The sequence below is a fragment of the Orbicella franksi genome, chromosome 9, assembly GCF_964199315.1.
Source record: "Orbicella franksi chromosome 9, jaOrbFran1.1, whole genome shotgun sequence".
In the NCBI taxonomy this organism is placed as follows: domain Eukaryota; kingdom Metazoa; phylum Cnidaria; class Anthozoa; order Scleractinia; family Merulinidae; genus Orbicella; species Orbicella franksi.
In genome coordinates this window covers 9,266,334-9,284,186 of record NC_138153.1, presented here as the reverse complement: position 1 = coordinate 9,284,186, position 17,853 = coordinate 9,266,334, and the positions used below count along the sequence as shown (strand labels likewise).

Sequence of the window (17,853 nt, the reverse complement as noted above, 5' to 3'; positions counted from 1 at the left end):
AGTAGTTCAGTCGTAGATATATAATGCAGATTCAAAATCGTCCTCGATGGCGATTTTTCACTGAAGTTTGTTATGTCCCATAGATAGCATAAATTTGGAATCGATCCGGATTGACTCATCATGTGTCACTTCCTTCCGCACATCTCCTGGAGAATAACTAACTTTCAAAGTGACATTTTTGTTTTAGCTCGACTCTTTGACAACTAGAAAACAGAATTTTTCTGTCGTTTACGACATGCCGTGGCCCAATTTTCGACGGCAGTTCTCTGTAATTTTGAACAAAACAATTGGCTGACCCTTCAGGTGCCAAGTATAAAATATCAATTCTTGTTCCACAGATTGTCAAACCTATCTGAATGATAATTCCTAAACTTCGATACAATGCAGTACATCAAGACACCCTCACACCATGTTGATGGTTTTCGTGATTCCCTTACCTGTTCGCTTGAGGGAGAGAAAAAAACACTTCAGCTCACTCTTGAGACGGTTACTCGTAGGGAGAATCGGAGAAGAAGATCGAGATTACTATATTGAGCACCGGAGGCATATTCGAGTCTCCACCGTGGTGAAAGTGAAAGTGTATCGTGTCCATGTGGTAGAAAAAAAAGTTCAAATCTGGACAACGAAGAAATAATTTTTATTCCAGCCAAAAGTTTTCTGAACCACTTAAGTAGCCGTTATGATGCGGGAATTTATGTCTGCATATCCTTCAGAAAACTTTTACGACCAAGGAATTTTTCAATTAACAGGAAACCTCGACCTATTATTACTTTCTTTGTGTTGTGGCCGGTTGCCCTTGTAGTGAAGCGATGACAAATATAGTGGATTGTCACAAGTGATGACTGCCAGGACATTGATCCGAAATTAAAAAGTTATTACCTCTTTTCAGTGGATTGAGGGAAACGCAAACAAGCCATTGTTATAGGCAAGTGACGTCTGGTGCAGACTCCACTGGTGCAATAAGCGGTATGGCTTTCGCGGTTTACTGAAGCAATAAGATGAATAAAACACAACAAAGAGCTTTCTAGTTGACAGATCTTTGGGTCTGTTAGCTTTTCGAACTGGAAACATTGAATAAATTACGTGGGTTTTGATAAATAAACCAACCATTTGGGCGATTCATCCTCAGGTTGTTTGCTTTTAACTTGGGCAACTTGTCGTCTGTGGAAAAGCTAGATACATCTTAAGCAGACTGCTATCTTACCCTTGTCGTGCTTTTATAGAGCTTAACCAATTTGTTCTTAACTAAGATGTTTGCTTGCCTTTTTCTGAGTCTTAATGATTTTATCCCATTCAGACTAGGGGAAGGACAGTTCTGTTTTTCTCAGCGAGCTTGCAAGCCCGAAATCAAGAGCAGCCAAATCGTCAAAACCGAATTGGCCGGCCCATCTGTTGTTGATCTAGGCTAATCGAACAGAAAATTTACATTTAGGACCAAGGTGAAACGATTTTAATTGCCCTTAAAAAGTGAGTAAAATCAGTGCCTCAGAAAATACTAGTATACCTTCATTCCTGTGTATGACCGTGCATGTGTATGCACTGTGTTAACGCCAGCATATGTCCAAAAAAAACTTTTAGAATAGAAGAGGTTCTTCAACCCTTACACTTATGAAAGAGTATCCAAAACAGTTACAGCATAAGTACAAATCGTTTCTAGTACAGCAGACAGGTCAAGTGTTTTAGTGGTGTGTTGTAGCCCAGGTGTCTATCCCATCCATTTAAACGGGTGGCTTAGGAGATTACGCTGTTGACACCAGATCTTCGTTTCGTGACCCTATTGTTCCAAAGCTTGTACACTCCGATGAATGAGCCTAGAGACAAGCTTAATAACAGAACGATCTCTTATTACGGATATCAGTTGGCCTGGGCAGAGGGTGTAATGGTGACCTAGTCGGCAAACAGACATCTTTTCTTCGACGACTTGGCTGAGATTTGGCAATGTTGGTTCCTTCTGATGTCTAAGAAAAAGGAATTACAAAGGTGTGGGCGCTGCTTGGAATGAAATGTGTTCTAGTCGGTCGGTAACGCGGTCAGCGTTGCGACAAGTTGGTGTCTGCCTTCAGGTCCTTCTTGCAATGTACTGTTTACACGGTTTTGGAATCTCCATAAAAACTGTACTCCAATTATTGAGTTTAGTTATCTAAAAGGAGTGAACCATTTCCAGCATTCCTCGTTGGTCAGTGTGCAACTGTGTACACATTTACTGTTTAAAATCAGAGAAATTTGCGCTAAAACACTGAAGAAGAAAAGTTTATCACGTGTTTTGGCAATCGAGATGGGACAAAGCAATGTGTATCTCTCGTTTGAAACAGTGGTTTAGACCTACAGACAATGCAGATAACCAGTAATTACGTTGAAGTATGAAATTCATTACTAACCATGTCATATATGGGCGATGGCTTTTACTTTTATTGTTGTTCAGTCAATGAATGCATCGAGGTAAAAAGGTCTGAGAGTAGCTCTTTGGTTTGAATTATTTCTTGTCGTTAGTTACCCGCTGCAAAAGAACCATTTCCTTACTACGGTTGCCAGTTTGAAAAATTTCGTGTTACATTCCCGAGTTTCATTTCATACTCGGTACAACATCAAGCTGCTGTTTAATAGCTTGCAAGGGTTTATTTCTCAGAAAAAAATAAGGGTTGATGTTATAAAACTATCATATTCGACTCCAGGATGGAGTTTCTAAACGTGCTTTTCGACTCACATCATAATGTATTCATGATCGGAAACCGCGTGTTTACCCCCTTATGTAAACGTTTTCAAACGCTTAATGACAAGACTGCATAAAGACACCAAAAAACACGAAACATTTCCTTTCAGAGTAGAACAAAGCGAGACTACAGGAAATGAAATTACCATGGCGGTTTCTTTTGAAATGGCTGCCATCGACACTCCATTGACGTCAATACACACGTTGTTCATAAACGCGATCATTATTGTTAGCTTTTTATGGGACGTCTCATCAACAATGGGAAAATGATAACATAAGTCCTTCAGTTGATATTAAATACGTGCTGTATTGGCAGTGTTCCTTCGTTAGTGTACTATTAAGGCCATCTAGTGCAAACTGCATAGCATTTGAAGGGCGTGGTGTATTTTTCACATGTCGGGTAATACAACTGCACTCGTGCACGTTAGTTTCACATGGTCACAATATTCGTTTCGCGTCAAAATAAGCTGCAATCGAGAGTCAATATCTATGTTAATCCAGTGTCACCAGTTAAGCTCCTGTTACTGTTGTGTATAAAATTAATTAGTTTTCTCAAGTATTACGTCAAGTATAGACCCATGACATGGAGGGCTTGTCGACAAACCTCTCCCATTTCAAGTGGCCCACTTGATCTTTGCAATCACTTGGATTTTCAAGAGAAAATTAAATTATTTTATCTCTTATGTCATGTATCCTCTTCAAAGTATTTAAAAACATCATTTGATATAAAACCTTCAAATCATAGAACTGTTGACAATAGGAATAAACTCTTCGAACTTAGCCGTCTTGTATGATATTCAGTTTTCAGTATTAGTTGTATTTAGTCTTCAGAAATTTTCTTGTCGAAAATAAAAACCACTAAGAACAATGGCATCCACCGCATATTTTTCAGTTTAATTAACAGCTCGTGTTTAGGTAAAGTGAGGTAAAAACCGAGTCCTTTTAAGAACTTGACACTTGCGAGTGTTTCGTGCAAACGAAAGGCGAAGTGTGAACTCTATGGCTTATAGAATTGACAAAAAAAAGGAACGTTTTAAAAAAATTATATCAAGAAAGAACAAGGGGCAGCACGTGAACCGGTGACTATAATTTCCTTCTCAGAGAATACTTTGTGTGAAGTCCTGGAACTAAAAAGAGAACGACATAATGTAAGTCGATATAAGTATCTTTACTGAATAATTTGTATAAAATTTGTCTTACTAAACTTTCCTTAACTGTTCCATCACAAAAAAAACAGACTGTTTCAACACAAGGAACAGACTTTCGTCAGCTGAACTTCCCAAAAATGAAATTGGAGTTTGGCCGTAAACGTTTTCTTCTGTAGGTGCTTTCATTTATAATAGCTTGCCGCTAGAGGTTAGAAACATGAATTCTAGAGTTTTATTTCGACAAAAGTTCGACAAACCTTCTTGCTTTTTAGTTTTTATGTGTAATTTTCAAATGTAATTTTTATAAGCACTTTTTACTAATGTAGTTTTGCATTTTTCAGATTTTTACTTTTTAAGTTTTTCAAGACCCCTGTGATAACTGTACTATTTGTAGTAATGGGCTCACCTTGTTCGTTTTATTACTGTTCACTGAGAGCCAATATGATACTGTCTAAGCTTTTGAAGTTAAAATAATCTCCGCAGATGATGTTGTCCAGAAAAAGTACTGTTACGTTTGTAAATGTAGAATGCAGTTCTGTAACCCAAAAGAAAAGCAAAAGCGTTCGGCACCAGTTCCTCACGAACCCAGCTCATTTTGCTAGTTTCCCACAACTGACGTCTGACTAAGGGCTAACGCTCAAAACGTCTGCTTCAATAACTCGCGACGGCGGATCAATTGAACTTTTCGGCGATACGGCGGCTATTTTGAATTCAATTGTTGCAAGTAGCTATTATGGGAAGGTCAGGGGGGCAAATACATACTAATTTGCCCCGTGAGAATCCCATAATAGCTATTTGAAACAATAGAATTCAAAATGACCGCCGTATCACCTAAAAGGTCCATTTGCCTTTATCAACTACAAGTTAATACATCGCTTTATAGCGTGAATCCGATATGATTATTACGGCCTCTTGCTCTGAACAGATCCTAAAGGTCTGTCACATGTTATCTCCAGGCGTTTACAATTCGTATCAAGTTACACTTGATGACAAAAGACACTATAGCTGTATAGTTAGTTGTTTTGACTAAATGGAGTTCAGGGCTTCAACAAACGACCATAAGGTCTCACCTCACACGTGCAAATAGCCACCTTGCCTTTATAGAAAAGAATACTTCAAACAAATTTAGTCATTAATAGTTAATTGGGTTATTTCTATAAACGTTTCAGATGCAAGGAATCGGAAGGAATCTTCAGAGTTTCAGATTCTGATGCAAGGAAGTGGGGAAAACCTGGTACATCTAGTATACAAAACCTCCTCTTCACTCTCTCTTGACAAAATATACTTTCCAAAAATCACATAACCCTTTACGAGTCTTTTGTTAAAATAATTGATGCAGTCGCTATAATCGGACGATTTCGAATTGATACTGATACCTGCCGATGCCTTACATGTTTATTTTCCTTTATTGATCTCACTGTAAAACCAAAGCTGATTAAATCATTTATGGATTAGTTAACGTAAGCTGAAATCTCGAGTTATTATTAGACAAAATGTACCTTGACAGTTAACTCGCCAATATACACTTTACTACAATTGCTACTAATCTCGCAATCTGATTGGCTGATTTGCCGTTGTCGATAAGAGTCCAGACAACGCTGCTCGCGTCAGTGTGTCACGCTCTTGCAACCTCGTTCCCAGGCTCTATCTCCTAGTCACGCTCTGAAAAAAACCATTTTCTTTGACGTTGATATTGTGGTAAAATTTGTTGTGGACTCGCCTCGTGAGTCCACAACATTTTGACCACTGTGATGACGCGTATCGTTGTCGATAAGAGTACGGACAACGCTAAACCACATTCGATTTGTTAAGTCTATATAAGCCTTAACGTTTTTTCGTCACCACGTGATCCGTAAATAGCACCCTCATTCCTAGGCTATCTACCATACTCGTCCCTTGTAGTTAGTGAGAATCATTGGAAAAGGGCTGCGTATGGGGTTGCATTGAAATCAACGTTTTGATATGAAAGCCTTGATACCAGGTTTTACATTTACATGCTTTCGACCTCCACATAGTTCATTGTTATAAAAGATATAATGAAAGATCGCCAACTACAAAAAAAAATTGAAGTCACTGTCTGTTAAATAACTAAATAAATAACTTTAGGTAAATGTGAAATGTATTTAGCACTGTTCTGCTAATTAGGGAGACTGTAAATAAATCATAAACACATATAACAAATAGAACATAAACTATTAAAAATCCCAACTGGTAGGAGGCTGACCAGTAGGCTATTTACGCAACGCGGTCGAGGAGTTGAACTCGGGTCTACTTGTTGCAATTAGGCTACGAGTTTGACAGTTCTTCCCAACTTCGTTTCCAGGGTCTCTCCTTTTTAGGGAAGGTACGTTTTTTATTAAGGGGAGGGGGGTGGGCCGGGGCTTTGGAGGGGAGGGTCATTAGTAATTTTTTTCCAAATTGGGGAGGGTCAAACCTGTTTTATTCGCAACCAGGGGAGGGTCACAGTTTTTTTTTTTTTTTTGGCCGAAGGAAAAAATTACTCTATGTCGCTTAGTTGACTCTTATTTGTTAACAAGCACGCGAAGTGTATAGAAACCTAAAACTTGTATATACAAGCAAAGCTACCAGTCAAGATTAATCTAAATTATTTACAGGTGTCGAAATATTCTATCAAAAAACTATCGTGTCCCAACTGACATAATTGTCTCTCTCAACCCGTGCCCACTTTCGTCCATATTTTGACGGCGGTAATGTTTCCACGCGGGGTTCAGCTGGTATAAAATTAGTCTCCGGTGACGATTCGTTACTTAAGCTACTAAAATTTCTAATAGCCTCACTGTCTCCACTGACTAGTTCACTTTCCTCAAACAATCGCTTAATCTGAGCTCGAGGCTGGGAGTCATCTGGCTCACGGCCGTTGGTGGGGGTTGCACTCCAAGAGAGATAATGGAAGTTTGGTAGCTTGCCATAGTCGGCATATGGTCGCCGAGTTGGAAGTGAAGTGCTGGTAGTCTCATCCTTCTCGCAAAATTACATAGTTGGTTATTTCTCTCTCGACCCGACATTCGCCTATACTCCATATAAAGCTCCCCTTTCTCACAATGGAGGCTCTCAAATTGTTCTAGCTTGGAAAAATACCCATGTAGGGACAAGTGGTCCAAAAGGACAGGTAGAATTTTGGCACAATACCATTTGAGAATTCAGTATATTTGCCCTTTGGGTTCGTTCCGGTTAGTTATTTTCACTTCCTGTTATTTTTGTCCTGGAGGAGATGGGGGGAGGGTCAGATGTTTTTGTGTAGGTATCTGTGAAGGGTCATGCATTAATCCATTCTGGGAAGTGAGAGGGCCACGACTTTTTCGCAAAAACTTTTTAAAATACCCCGACCCGACCCCCCCCCCCCCCCCCCAATAAAAAACGTACGTTCATTAGGGGGTAAAAGATAAAACCTAGAAACGAGTTTATTTTCTACCAGCTCTAAAAAATAATTGAAAATAAAAAAGAAAAGTGCAATTTGTTGTAGTATAACTAAGCTACCAGAGCCTGTGATTGAGAACAAGAAGCCGCCAATGAAAAGAAGCTACGATACGTACAAGACCCCTGGTAAAAAGGCTGCAACCCTGCTGGGGGTTTTTTTTGTCTAGAAACGGTCGCTCGTGGAAACTATTATCTATTGATCTCATTGATATTGTCATTTTCCGAAGAAGATATGATTAAAACGTACTTAAATACGTAAAGGGATTGATTTTTTTTGACGATATCAAAAACATAAGCTTCACCGCCGGATTTATCATGCCTAATCAGTAGCGAATGTGCGAAGTTTCATAAAAGTCCGCTGCAAACTCATGATAATATAGAACTCAACCCGAAACTTGTCAATTTTTACACCGGACTTTCATTTCTTTGTGACAATTGAAACTGGTTTTCCATATTTTCGTGAGTTTGCAACGGATTATTTACCTGTTTTCTAAACTATGGAGGTGTGTTTTTTTATATTGCGTGTGATCGACACAATGGCCCATTAGTTATGTTAAGGTCTTGGAGCGCCGAAAGAGTGTTTTTCTCTTTTTATGGCCGACCAAGTTAACAATTCAATATTTTGAGTTTTACTGATTGCCAAATGTTTTATCTGAGAACTGAGCTCATCACGTCATGATCGACTTTTTCTTTGAAAGTACTGCCGAAGCATTTTCGTGCTAGTCGCATATTCGTTGAGGCATTTTGAACTTGCATAGTTGCTTAGGCAGCCTAAAACCTCAAGAAAACACGCGAGAGAATGTTACCTGGTTTCTATTGTAATTAATTTAAAAATATTTTCCGTTGAAAGATCAGGAGACAGAGTAACGTAAACCTTTGTGTCCGACATGTACTGAAGTGTTTTGAAAGCAGCAGCAAAGAACCATTTTTTGCGGTCCGCAGAGTCAAGTCAGATAGTTGTGTTGCATTGTGGCATGGCTCAATGAAGGTAAGATATCAATTCTGATTGATGTCTTATTACTTTTAAAGTTCTCTTTAAATAAAACAACTCTAATCGGAGAGTTTCAGCTCGGATCCTGAGAGAGCATAGTCAACAGTACACCATGTAAACAGTAGATTCAGATGATCGTGTTATAATAAAAAAGTAGACTGGAAAAATAAACGATAAAATGAGAGAGATCCCAACAGCAAGTCAGGACTTGAATGATAAATTTAAGTGTGAAATATTTCACAATTTGCATCAACCTTATCGAAATTGCTAGAAATGTGTTTCGATGCAAATTCACTGCTTATAGGTCTTATGACGACAGTAATAAGAAATATGAAATTTAAATTGACTCTCATATCCGACTATCTGGGGTTTACAAAAGTAACCTCCTGTAAAACCAATCGAATAAGAAGTTTCGATTGTTAATGCCATGTAGGCTTTTGATATCAACGTAGTAGTTACTATTCCCGAAATGTTCAGCGACCATAATGCAGCGATCGTGCAAGAGAGCCTGATCACGGCAATCTTGTTCAACTGTACAACAGCATAACATTTACCACTCGAAGAGCAGTCTGTCACCCAAACACATCTGTATAATAAAATTAAGCCATTAACACCACATATAGTTTTCGCAAATAATAAAGAGCTTTACTTCTTATTCTATCTATCCATATTACTACTGTTTACTACATATTGTTTCATAATTTAAGCGCATCTGCGAGGATTTTTTCCTCACATTACCGTTCAGTTAATGCACCAGTCATTTGAAACCCCCGCAGCCCCCCACTGGGGGACACCCGGGGCATTCACTTTTACTGCCGGTGAAATGCAGTGAAAGCCCCGTCTTGGGGAGAAAAAACTTCAGAGTGAACTCCCCCTCCCTCTAAACATCAAGCACAATTCATTAAACAGATCATAATTTTTTTAGTAACTGAAGGTTTCACAGGATTTTTTTCATATCACTGAAGTCATGTCAAAGCATGAGATCATACCTGCTTTGTCAGTTGTTCAGCCTCCATGTTTTCTGCGAACATGCAACTTGAACCCAGTCTTCTAAAAGAGGTCGCGAACCGCGAGTGATATCCCCGCCAAACCCCCTCTCAGCCCCCGCATTGTGTAGCGAAGCCCTGAAAAAAGTTGCATTCCTCGACTACTGGGGAGCCTAAATCGAGTGGAAACGAGGTGAAAATCCCCGATTTGCCCCGGGTATCCCCCAATGGGGGTTGCGGGGGTTTCAAATGACTGGTGCATAACATTCAGATTTTCACCCTCGTTTTCACACTTTTATTCCCATGGATTAAGAAGAAATCTGGATTTCAAATGAAAAAAATAAATATTAAACTTGTAATACGTCGCTTTGCAGGATGTTACTACGAAAACAATTCTTCCGTCTTTTCTCTGGCTTAATTGTTCTTTTGGTGGTCGTTAATGGTATAATATGGATAAGTAGGCATCATCGGAAATCAACTTTAGACGAACACTTTCGTGGAGAGGGAATTGCACCAGAATTTGCCGGGTGGAATGGTGATATCTGCAATCGTCTGCTGGATTGCTACACACTCGGATCATGGGAGTTTAAACCTGGCTTGACGAAGAAAATGATGCATGAGAGACGAGAGGTGGACAAAGGAATCCTTGAAAACCTTGACTTTCCAAGGGAGCTGTACAGGGAAGATGGTCGTTGCGGGCAAATAAATCGTCTCTTTCCATCGGGATTACCGTCACTCTGCGATGAGGAAAGCGAGAAGCCTTGCTGCAACGAAGCCACGGGACTCTGTGGGAATTCTAACGCGGATTGCTTGTGCCCTTACTGTAAGGACTTTAGTAAGTATTTCGCCGCGGAGCTTGCTGATTGGAAGCCTTCCAGCCAAAAGTGCCCGTTTCAACATTTTAACAGCGATAGCACCTGTGCACTTTTGAACGAGCACGTGTCGGACTTGGTCTTCATTGGTGATTCATTCATTGGGCATTTATTCTTGACTCTGACATTGCTGATAACTGGTGATCCGGTAAGGGGTGCATTGAGGAGCACTCTTTCTGAGGAGGAAAAAGAGCAATGCAGTGGAGAACTACAGTTTTTTGCAGGAAAGCACTCGTGCCATCTCAAGCTCATCCGTGATTTGCAGGAGCTCGATACAAGTCAACTCTGCAATGGAAAGGCGCGATTTAAAAGTTATTTCGTCGAAGCCTACAATGTGAACCAGTTTCCTTTAGCCGTTAAAACGGTGAAGAATCTTCTTGGGAAGAGAAAGGCGATCATTGTTCTCGGAGTAGGTATTCACATCCACTTAAATGCCACAATGGTTATCGCGAAATACCTAAAACCTTTCCTTTCTTTGATTGAAAACAGTGGTAACGATAGACCACTATTAATCTGGGCGACTATCCACCAAGTCGATAACTTCCTCACTTCTGACTGCGTGAAGAATTACTCACCCATTGCAAAGTTCAATGAAGAAATGTCCAAGTTTTGCCGTGCAAGAAATATCCCTGTGTTTGAGACTTCCACAGTTACTCGGAACATTAAGAGCAACGATGGACAACACGTTGGTTATGGCGGCAACATAGCAAAAGTGCAGATACTTTTGAACTATTTGAAGAGCCGTTTTGAGATATGCCAAAGTTCAGAACACTAATCCCGACTTCGGCCAGTAAAGAACTTTTCCCGGGCGAGGATGGGTCGCTTTGAGATGCCGCCAAATTTCACAACCTTAATCGTGATTTTGACCAATGTAAAATTTTTCCTGGGCAATGAAGAGCAGTTGAGGTGTGCCAAGATCAACATAAGTCAAGATTTGAACCAGTGCAGAACTTTCCCGCTAGCGAAAGTTCAGATGATTTAGACCAGTGTAGAACGATCTAGCACATTTATCGGACGATGTAGAAATTCTTTGAGATGCGCCAAAGTTCAGGACCTGAATCATGATTTAGACCGGTGTGGAACTTTTCCCGGGCGATGTCCATATGCTGTTTGATTACATCCCTTTGCGAAATGTGTTTTACACACACTATATATTTCACAGCACGTAACAGTTAAGTCTCCAAAAGTCGTTAACAAACAGTTTTGTCAAATTTTTGAAGTCCGAACTTTAACAAAATCAAGTATTGAAGGCAATTGATTTAAGCTCGACTGATGCAGCTAATTATTTCATCTAGTCAATGTAATTTGCAACTATTAACAACACTGATATTATATCTTATTGTCCGTTTTATCATCCAAATTAGTTTGGTTCGTAAACTAAGGCCCATCCATACCACGCCAGACGAATTTGAAAACGGTGATTTCATTCTGAAAGGGCATCAAATTTTTCCTTCCACAAAAAGCCGAGAGGAATATAGAAACGCAACAATCACCAGTCATTTTAAAGTTGTGTTTGAGGGAAACGTGACGCCATCGTTTTCGAATAGCTCCGTTTTCAAAATGTTTTCCGTCCACACGAAAACGAAAACCCGGCGTTTTCAAATTCCTCAGGTTTGAAGAGCATTTTCAAAAAGCTCCGTTTTCGTGACGCATTAGTGTGGACGGTAGGTCTAAGCATGGAAATAAAGCTGCGTTTTCAAATTCCCCCGACATAGTGTGGACGTTGCCTTACTCTAAGCAATACCATAGCATTTCAACTTTCCTAAAGTGTGAAAGCCTTTCTCTACTCTTGGATCGCCCGTGTCACCAAAACGGAGCTGCGTCACCGGCAGTTTTGACTTGTCAGTCAACAGCCCACTATCTTCGCGCCAAGTCATATCATTTGCGTCGCAGTTACACGCTCCCCCAGTTGCGCACGAGTCGTTCATTCCGCACGCGCACATGTCACTCTCAGGAGAGGCTCCTCCCCAGTACATCATCTTCTCTTTGTCACGCGACACCCACCAACCATAACGCAAACCTTCCCACAGGAGCACCGAATGATGGCATTCGTATTTTATGAATTGTTCACAATGGGCTGAAGCTTGGATGAGGTGTGTGATCTGGGCCATGGTCGCTCCGCCGTAAGTCACATTTTTTACATAGCTTCCAGGAGCCACGTACCCTTTAACGGCGGTCCTTTGCTCCGAGTTGTGACTGACAATCGATACGCCCACATCACCCTTGGCCGTCATGTTGCAACGTACTTGGAAATACGGCGAATCCTGATCTGGCTTAATATCGAAAACGCCACTGTGATTGTAACCCGCTAATTTCAACTCACTGCACGATCTTGCGTGAACCGTTAAAACGGAACTGGCGTTTATGGCAGCAACTTCGCTTTTCGCCAAGCAGACGTACAACCCGCCATCGTCAAGAGAAGTGACGTTGATCATCAGAGTTCCGTTGCGCAAAATCTTGTGAGTCTCTGGCATAGTAGAGTTCTGTCTAGACCAAGTCACTATACCACTATTCGCTAAGCAGAGGAGTAAAACTTTGCCACCGATATAAGAATTTAGCTTCGCGACTGGGTGATCAAGAAACTTTAGTTTAGGGAGTACGGAAATGTGAGCAGAAGCTTTGACCTCATTTACGTCGTTTTTTGCAGTGCATGTGTACCTATCACTATCTTTCAGGGTAGCATTGTTGATCACGAGTGTTCCCTCAAGTGAGTTCTTTGCGAGCATGCGCCTCCTCGCTGATGACGCTGCCCAACTGATCACGGGAGCAGGAAATCCAGACGCTTTGCAGGTCAGAGTTGCGTTCTGCCCTTCCTCTATTGTTACGGGGCGCGGTCTCTTTGTGAATTGAACTGAAACTAGAAAGAAATGAAAAAAGTTTTGTTATGTGTGGCTTCTTACAATGCATCTACTGTCAAAGCCACCTCGCATCTCCTCATCGCCGAGAGAATTTTGGCGTTCAAGGCTACTATGCAGCAGGCAAACTCAAAAATGTAACTTCAGTTTCAGGCTATCCGTTATCTGCTTCCCCACACTATAAAACAAGTCGAATTTGTCCCGATACTTTGCTTAAAACACCTGTAGCATTAGTGAAGCTAGCTCTAGTGTACGTTATAAAGCCACAATTAAAAAAAAATTGAAACACTGTTGTTAGTGACTATTCAACTAAGAGAACGGGCTATTAGGTAAGACTTTCATGTGGTACTGCTATTATTGAATAAGGTAGTTAAAACGTTTAGGTTTAGAGATGAAAACATTGGAGTGTGACGATTCAACTGATAGCTCTTGAGTGGTAAATTCATGTGATCATGGTTTATTAGGCTGAAAAAGATTGTTCCAGTCTTGATCACTGGACGATCGAAGTAGCCGCTAAGCTATTGAGTAGTAGTGTCATAATTCATGGGATACTGTTTATTATGCTTTACAGCTGAAGTTGGTTGTAACTGTCAAAAAACACTGAATAAAACCCAAGTGAACGTGCGACTATTCGATCTCAAATAAAGGCTACTGAGCAGTCCTTTCATGTTGTACTGTTAATAATGCTGTAGAAAGTGTTTCTTACTGTTAGGACTGTAGATAAAACCCAAGTGCCAGTGCGACTTTTCCAATGGAAGCTCGTATAAAGCACCACTTTCTTGAGGTGCTGTTTGTCTGAAGTAGTTTTCCAAATGAAAATACAATTTTTTGTTAATTGAACTTGGTAGTGAATGTAGTACAAGTACAAAAGCATTACCCATACCATGAACGATCAACAAGTTGGTTGATTTTGCCATCCCCAGAACATTCTTAGCTTGGCACACATACATTCCGGCGTCCTGTTGCAGTATTCCGCTTATGATCAAAGTACCATTATTATGTATCACGTGACGACCTCCTGGTAAAGATCCATAGAGTCGCACCCAGGTCACGTCTGGTAAAGGAAGTCCCTCGGCTTCGCACGATAAAGAGGTTGTGTGCTTCTCTTGAATGGTTACCACTTTAGAAGGTGTAGTGATTGTAGGAGTGGAAACTGAAATGCCTAGGTCACCTGGAAGAATAGAATAGAGTTGAAGGGAAAAAAAATAATACGGTGATATTAACAATTAAAAATGACAGATATAAAGATATATGGATACCTGTTTGCGTCGGAGAAAAAGGCACTGGAAAGAGCCTCGCAGCCTAAGCTGCCGATATGGCTTATCCAAACAAGGAAGATGATTTACAACAAGATAGCGTGAATGAAAACTGATTTCTCTGGTGATACTGGACTAATTGTACTGAAAAGAGTTGATGCGCAGTGCCTTATGGTGAGCGTTTTACCTTCCCAGTGATTGAGTGGTCTGGGTTCAATCGTTGGCCAGGGTAATTATGCTATGATTACATTTAACTATCAAAGTGCTTCTCGTTTAAATAATGGTAGAGATCGATCGCGACGTGAGGTAAGCTGTAAAGGACTAGCATCCCATTTAGTGGTGACTCACAGTTCCCCTAATCGTTCCATACTACGGAAAACCGCGATAAACTCAGGTAGAATGGGTCATTGTAGCCCTAGAGTGGCTTTACCTTATATTCGAGTAACAATTAGAGACTTCTCTACTTTAAGTCGATTTACCTTTTTGTCCTTTAATACCCGAAGGTCCAGTCAGACCTCTCTCGCCACGAACTCCAGGAATTCCTCGAGTTCCTTCACCGCCCTTATCGCCTTTAGGACCTCTAAGACAAAGTCTTTCTTCCGTTGCACAGAACAATTGAGTTAAAGATCCTATCACTGTGCGAACCTCATTCTTTATTTCTAGTTTCATCTTACGATTGATGCCTTTCCTCGCTTTTTCCCGTGGCTTGGACTCGTTACCAGGCCCCAGATCTCTACTAAACCTTCTTCGGTGATCTGTAGGCTTGCTTTCTTGTAATCCGTCTGTATTAGGCCGGGCATAAATTATTTTTAGTGTTGTATAAACAATACCCTCCATTTGGCGCGAAAATACGCTCAGATATTTGTCCGCGGACATTTTCTGTTCCGAGCGGCGAACAGTTTTTCGAGAGTATAGCTCGAGGAAAACTGTGAGATTTGAGAAACAGACAATGTCCAAGGACAAAATTAATATCCGAGCATATTTTCGTGCCAAATAGAGGCCATTGTGTTCATTATCCTTCAAATATATTGCTTGCGACACGCGCAGTTTTGAAAATCGGGGAATATCTCTCGGATTTTCTCCAGTTTTAGCTGGGGAATATTCAGTCACGAGACGCGTTTAGACCAATCGCGAGCCAGCAAAATCTCAAACCTTATGATAACAGACCTGTTTTATTCACATATCCTTAATAAGAACAGGGGTTCTCTTCGTACAAGAAGTTTCAGGTGTATACACTTCTCCGTTTTTAGATACACATGAATTAAAAATGGTTTTACGGGCCCGAAAAGTTTCCGGGGCTTTCGAGAAACGGGCTCCTGGCCAAAAATTTGATACCCTATTTATGACCGTTGCGGCTGGCACAGTCGCCCTAAAGATAAGTTATGAAGGGCTTTTGTTGATGGTCTTGTTAATAATGATGAAAAAGAAGATTCTACTAAGAAACATACACAATTCAAGACTAGAGTGCTAAAACTATACCATATTTAAGACTAAAATGGCCAAAATCGATACCCTATTTATGACCAAAACGGCTGAAAAACCCTACCCTTTCGGCCTGAGTTTGGGACGGCACACACCTCTACAGTCCATATAAGGGAGTACCCCCCCCTCCCCCCAGGTTCAGATAATGCGCGGCAAACCTTTATTCTAAGTAGGTGATAAGTCGATGCTTGACCTGCCATCCTGGCCTAGTTTAAAACAAGGCAAAATTTTTAATGGCATTTGAGAAACGACACCAACTTTCCAGCTGGCAACTAATATGGCAACTCTCGTCATTTAAGCTCTCTTAAGAACACTACCAACGGTCCGGTGCAAAGTTCGCCTCTGCGGGAATTCAGAAGGCGCTTGCCGCTCGCAGCTTATAAATCGTTTTATCCACACCAGGCAGTGATTAAATCCTTAATTCTCATAACCATTTTTTTACGCAAAATCAACTGAGAAGGCATGCAGTGGGATGGGAAATTTTAAAGGGACTTTGTCATCGATTATCATCTCATCAAAAGAGATAATGACTTCTCCAAGCGGGCAAACAGGAAGTGCTGACGCAAAACACGAAAAGAATAATTTTTCGGCAATCCTTTCATGAGACATTGCTATTTCTATTCCCATACTGTCAATATTACTATCACGAAGACTGTCTGTCGTATGCTTTTAGCTAGTGTCATTACATGCGTTTTCCCCCAAGGCAGATCACCGTTAGATTTGAGGCGAATGTACATGTAAGCCACAATTGAAATGTGGAAACATTATAGAGATTTCCAAATTGAGGGGTGAATTTTGGCTTCTTTGATGTTGACGGTGCTAAATTTAATCAGGTTCCGAAAGAAATTGTCGGTGTCATGGTGTCCGTGTAAAGGAAGGGCATGAATGATTGTACACTGAGTGTAGATCAAGTAAGTTTTTATTATCTGCTAACTTAGAACCCCTGAGAAGATAACGGCACTGAACGGGAGAAAAAAGATCATTTTGTGGAAGTGCTGGTCAGTTCATTTCCTTTTGAAACCGACAGAAGGTAGAAACATTGTTTCTTCATCCTCTGTCATCAAAATCTAAACTGATACGCTAGGAATCCAAGAACAATCGCTTAACTACTTACCGGGTTCACGGGGAAAATCTGGGATGGCGAATCCTTTAGAAAGGTGAACCTCCAGTTCTTCAATTTTTCTCTGGAGAAGGAATAACTCGGCCGACGTGTTGCTCGATCGCATGAGAGTGACAGCAGAAAGCAGCAAAGCGAAAAGAGTCAGAACAAAGAGGAAGCTTTGAAACGCATCCATCACTGATTTCAGGTCAATGACGCTGGCAAGTTTTTTGTTTTTGCAGTCTAGCACGTCCTATTCGGTAATGAACACGCAGCATAAAGAAAAATCGCTACATGATATATGACAAGTTCACGGCCCCTGCAGGGAATGGAATTATTATTTTTTTTTAATCTGAAAAAAAAAAAACCCTTACTGGTTAATCCGAGAAGCCAGCTCAAATACTGCGAGGAGGGCAGCTTTGCAGAACCGACGTTAAGCCGACTCTCCCTCCAACGAAGCAATTATTACGTAGACTGTACTCTACGTGTGTAAAGTAATTCAACTTTACCAACTGACTCCGAAACTGAAATTCTTTTTAAGATATACAATGGAACTCGGTCACTAACTGGCCACGTAGGCGTATTAACGGGCTGACCGTATTGCAGGGCTTCTGCATAAGAATATGACTGACCAAGACGCTTCTCTTGGACTAGCCTCTTTCAGGCGTTCAGTTAGTTGGGGCGCAGCGCGAAAAACAAAAACAAAAAATTCGGTGAGAGGAGTTTGCCCACAGGCGTTCTTTCGCTTCCTCTCGCCGCGCTTTATTTATTTTTTTGCGCGCTGTTTTCCGCGCTGCCTCCCAACTAACTGAACGCCTGGAAGAGGCTACTCTTTGACTGACTAACTTTCGGGCCAGAATGGGATGGCCGTATATATGGCGGGGTTCTACTGTTATTACACTTAAGTTCCACAAATCTGGTGTGGAAACGTCGAGACAAGTTTGTAAATCGCAGAATTTCCTATATTTGACGTTATATACTGTTATTATAACAATATTCACAATCCATCGAATATT

The 17,853-nt window shown here is 40.8% G+C and overlaps 2 protein-coding genes across 2 annotated transcripts; one reads left to right on the top strand and one right to left on the bottom strand.

Moving 5' to 3' along the window:
• The first annotated feature begins 8,656 nt into the window (after positions 1-8,656).
• On the top strand, positions 8,657-11,104 carry LOC145497576 (uncharacterized). Its single transcript, XM_081477393.1, has one exon. The coding sequence runs from the start codon at positions 9,649-9,651 to the stop codon at positions 10,918-10,920; it is 1,272 nt and encodes a 423-aa protein (XP_081333519.1). The 5' UTR covers positions 8,657-9,648; the 3' UTR covers positions 10,921-11,104.
• An 11-nt stretch (positions 11,105-11,115) lies between these two features.
• LOC145498445 (uncharacterized) lies at positions 11,116-17,033 on the bottom strand. Its single transcript, XM_081478378.1, has 4 exons — positions 16,853-17,033; positions 14,736-15,347; positions 13,884-14,171; positions 11,116-13,002 (listed from the first exon to the last, which is right to left on the bottom strand). The coding sequence occupies exons 1-4, from the start codon at positions 17,031-17,033 to the stop codon at positions 11,879-11,881; spliced, it is 2,205 nt and encodes a 734-aa protein (XP_081334504.1). The 3' UTR covers positions 11,116-11,878.
• Between the last annotated feature and the right edge of the window lie 820 nt (positions 17,034-17,853).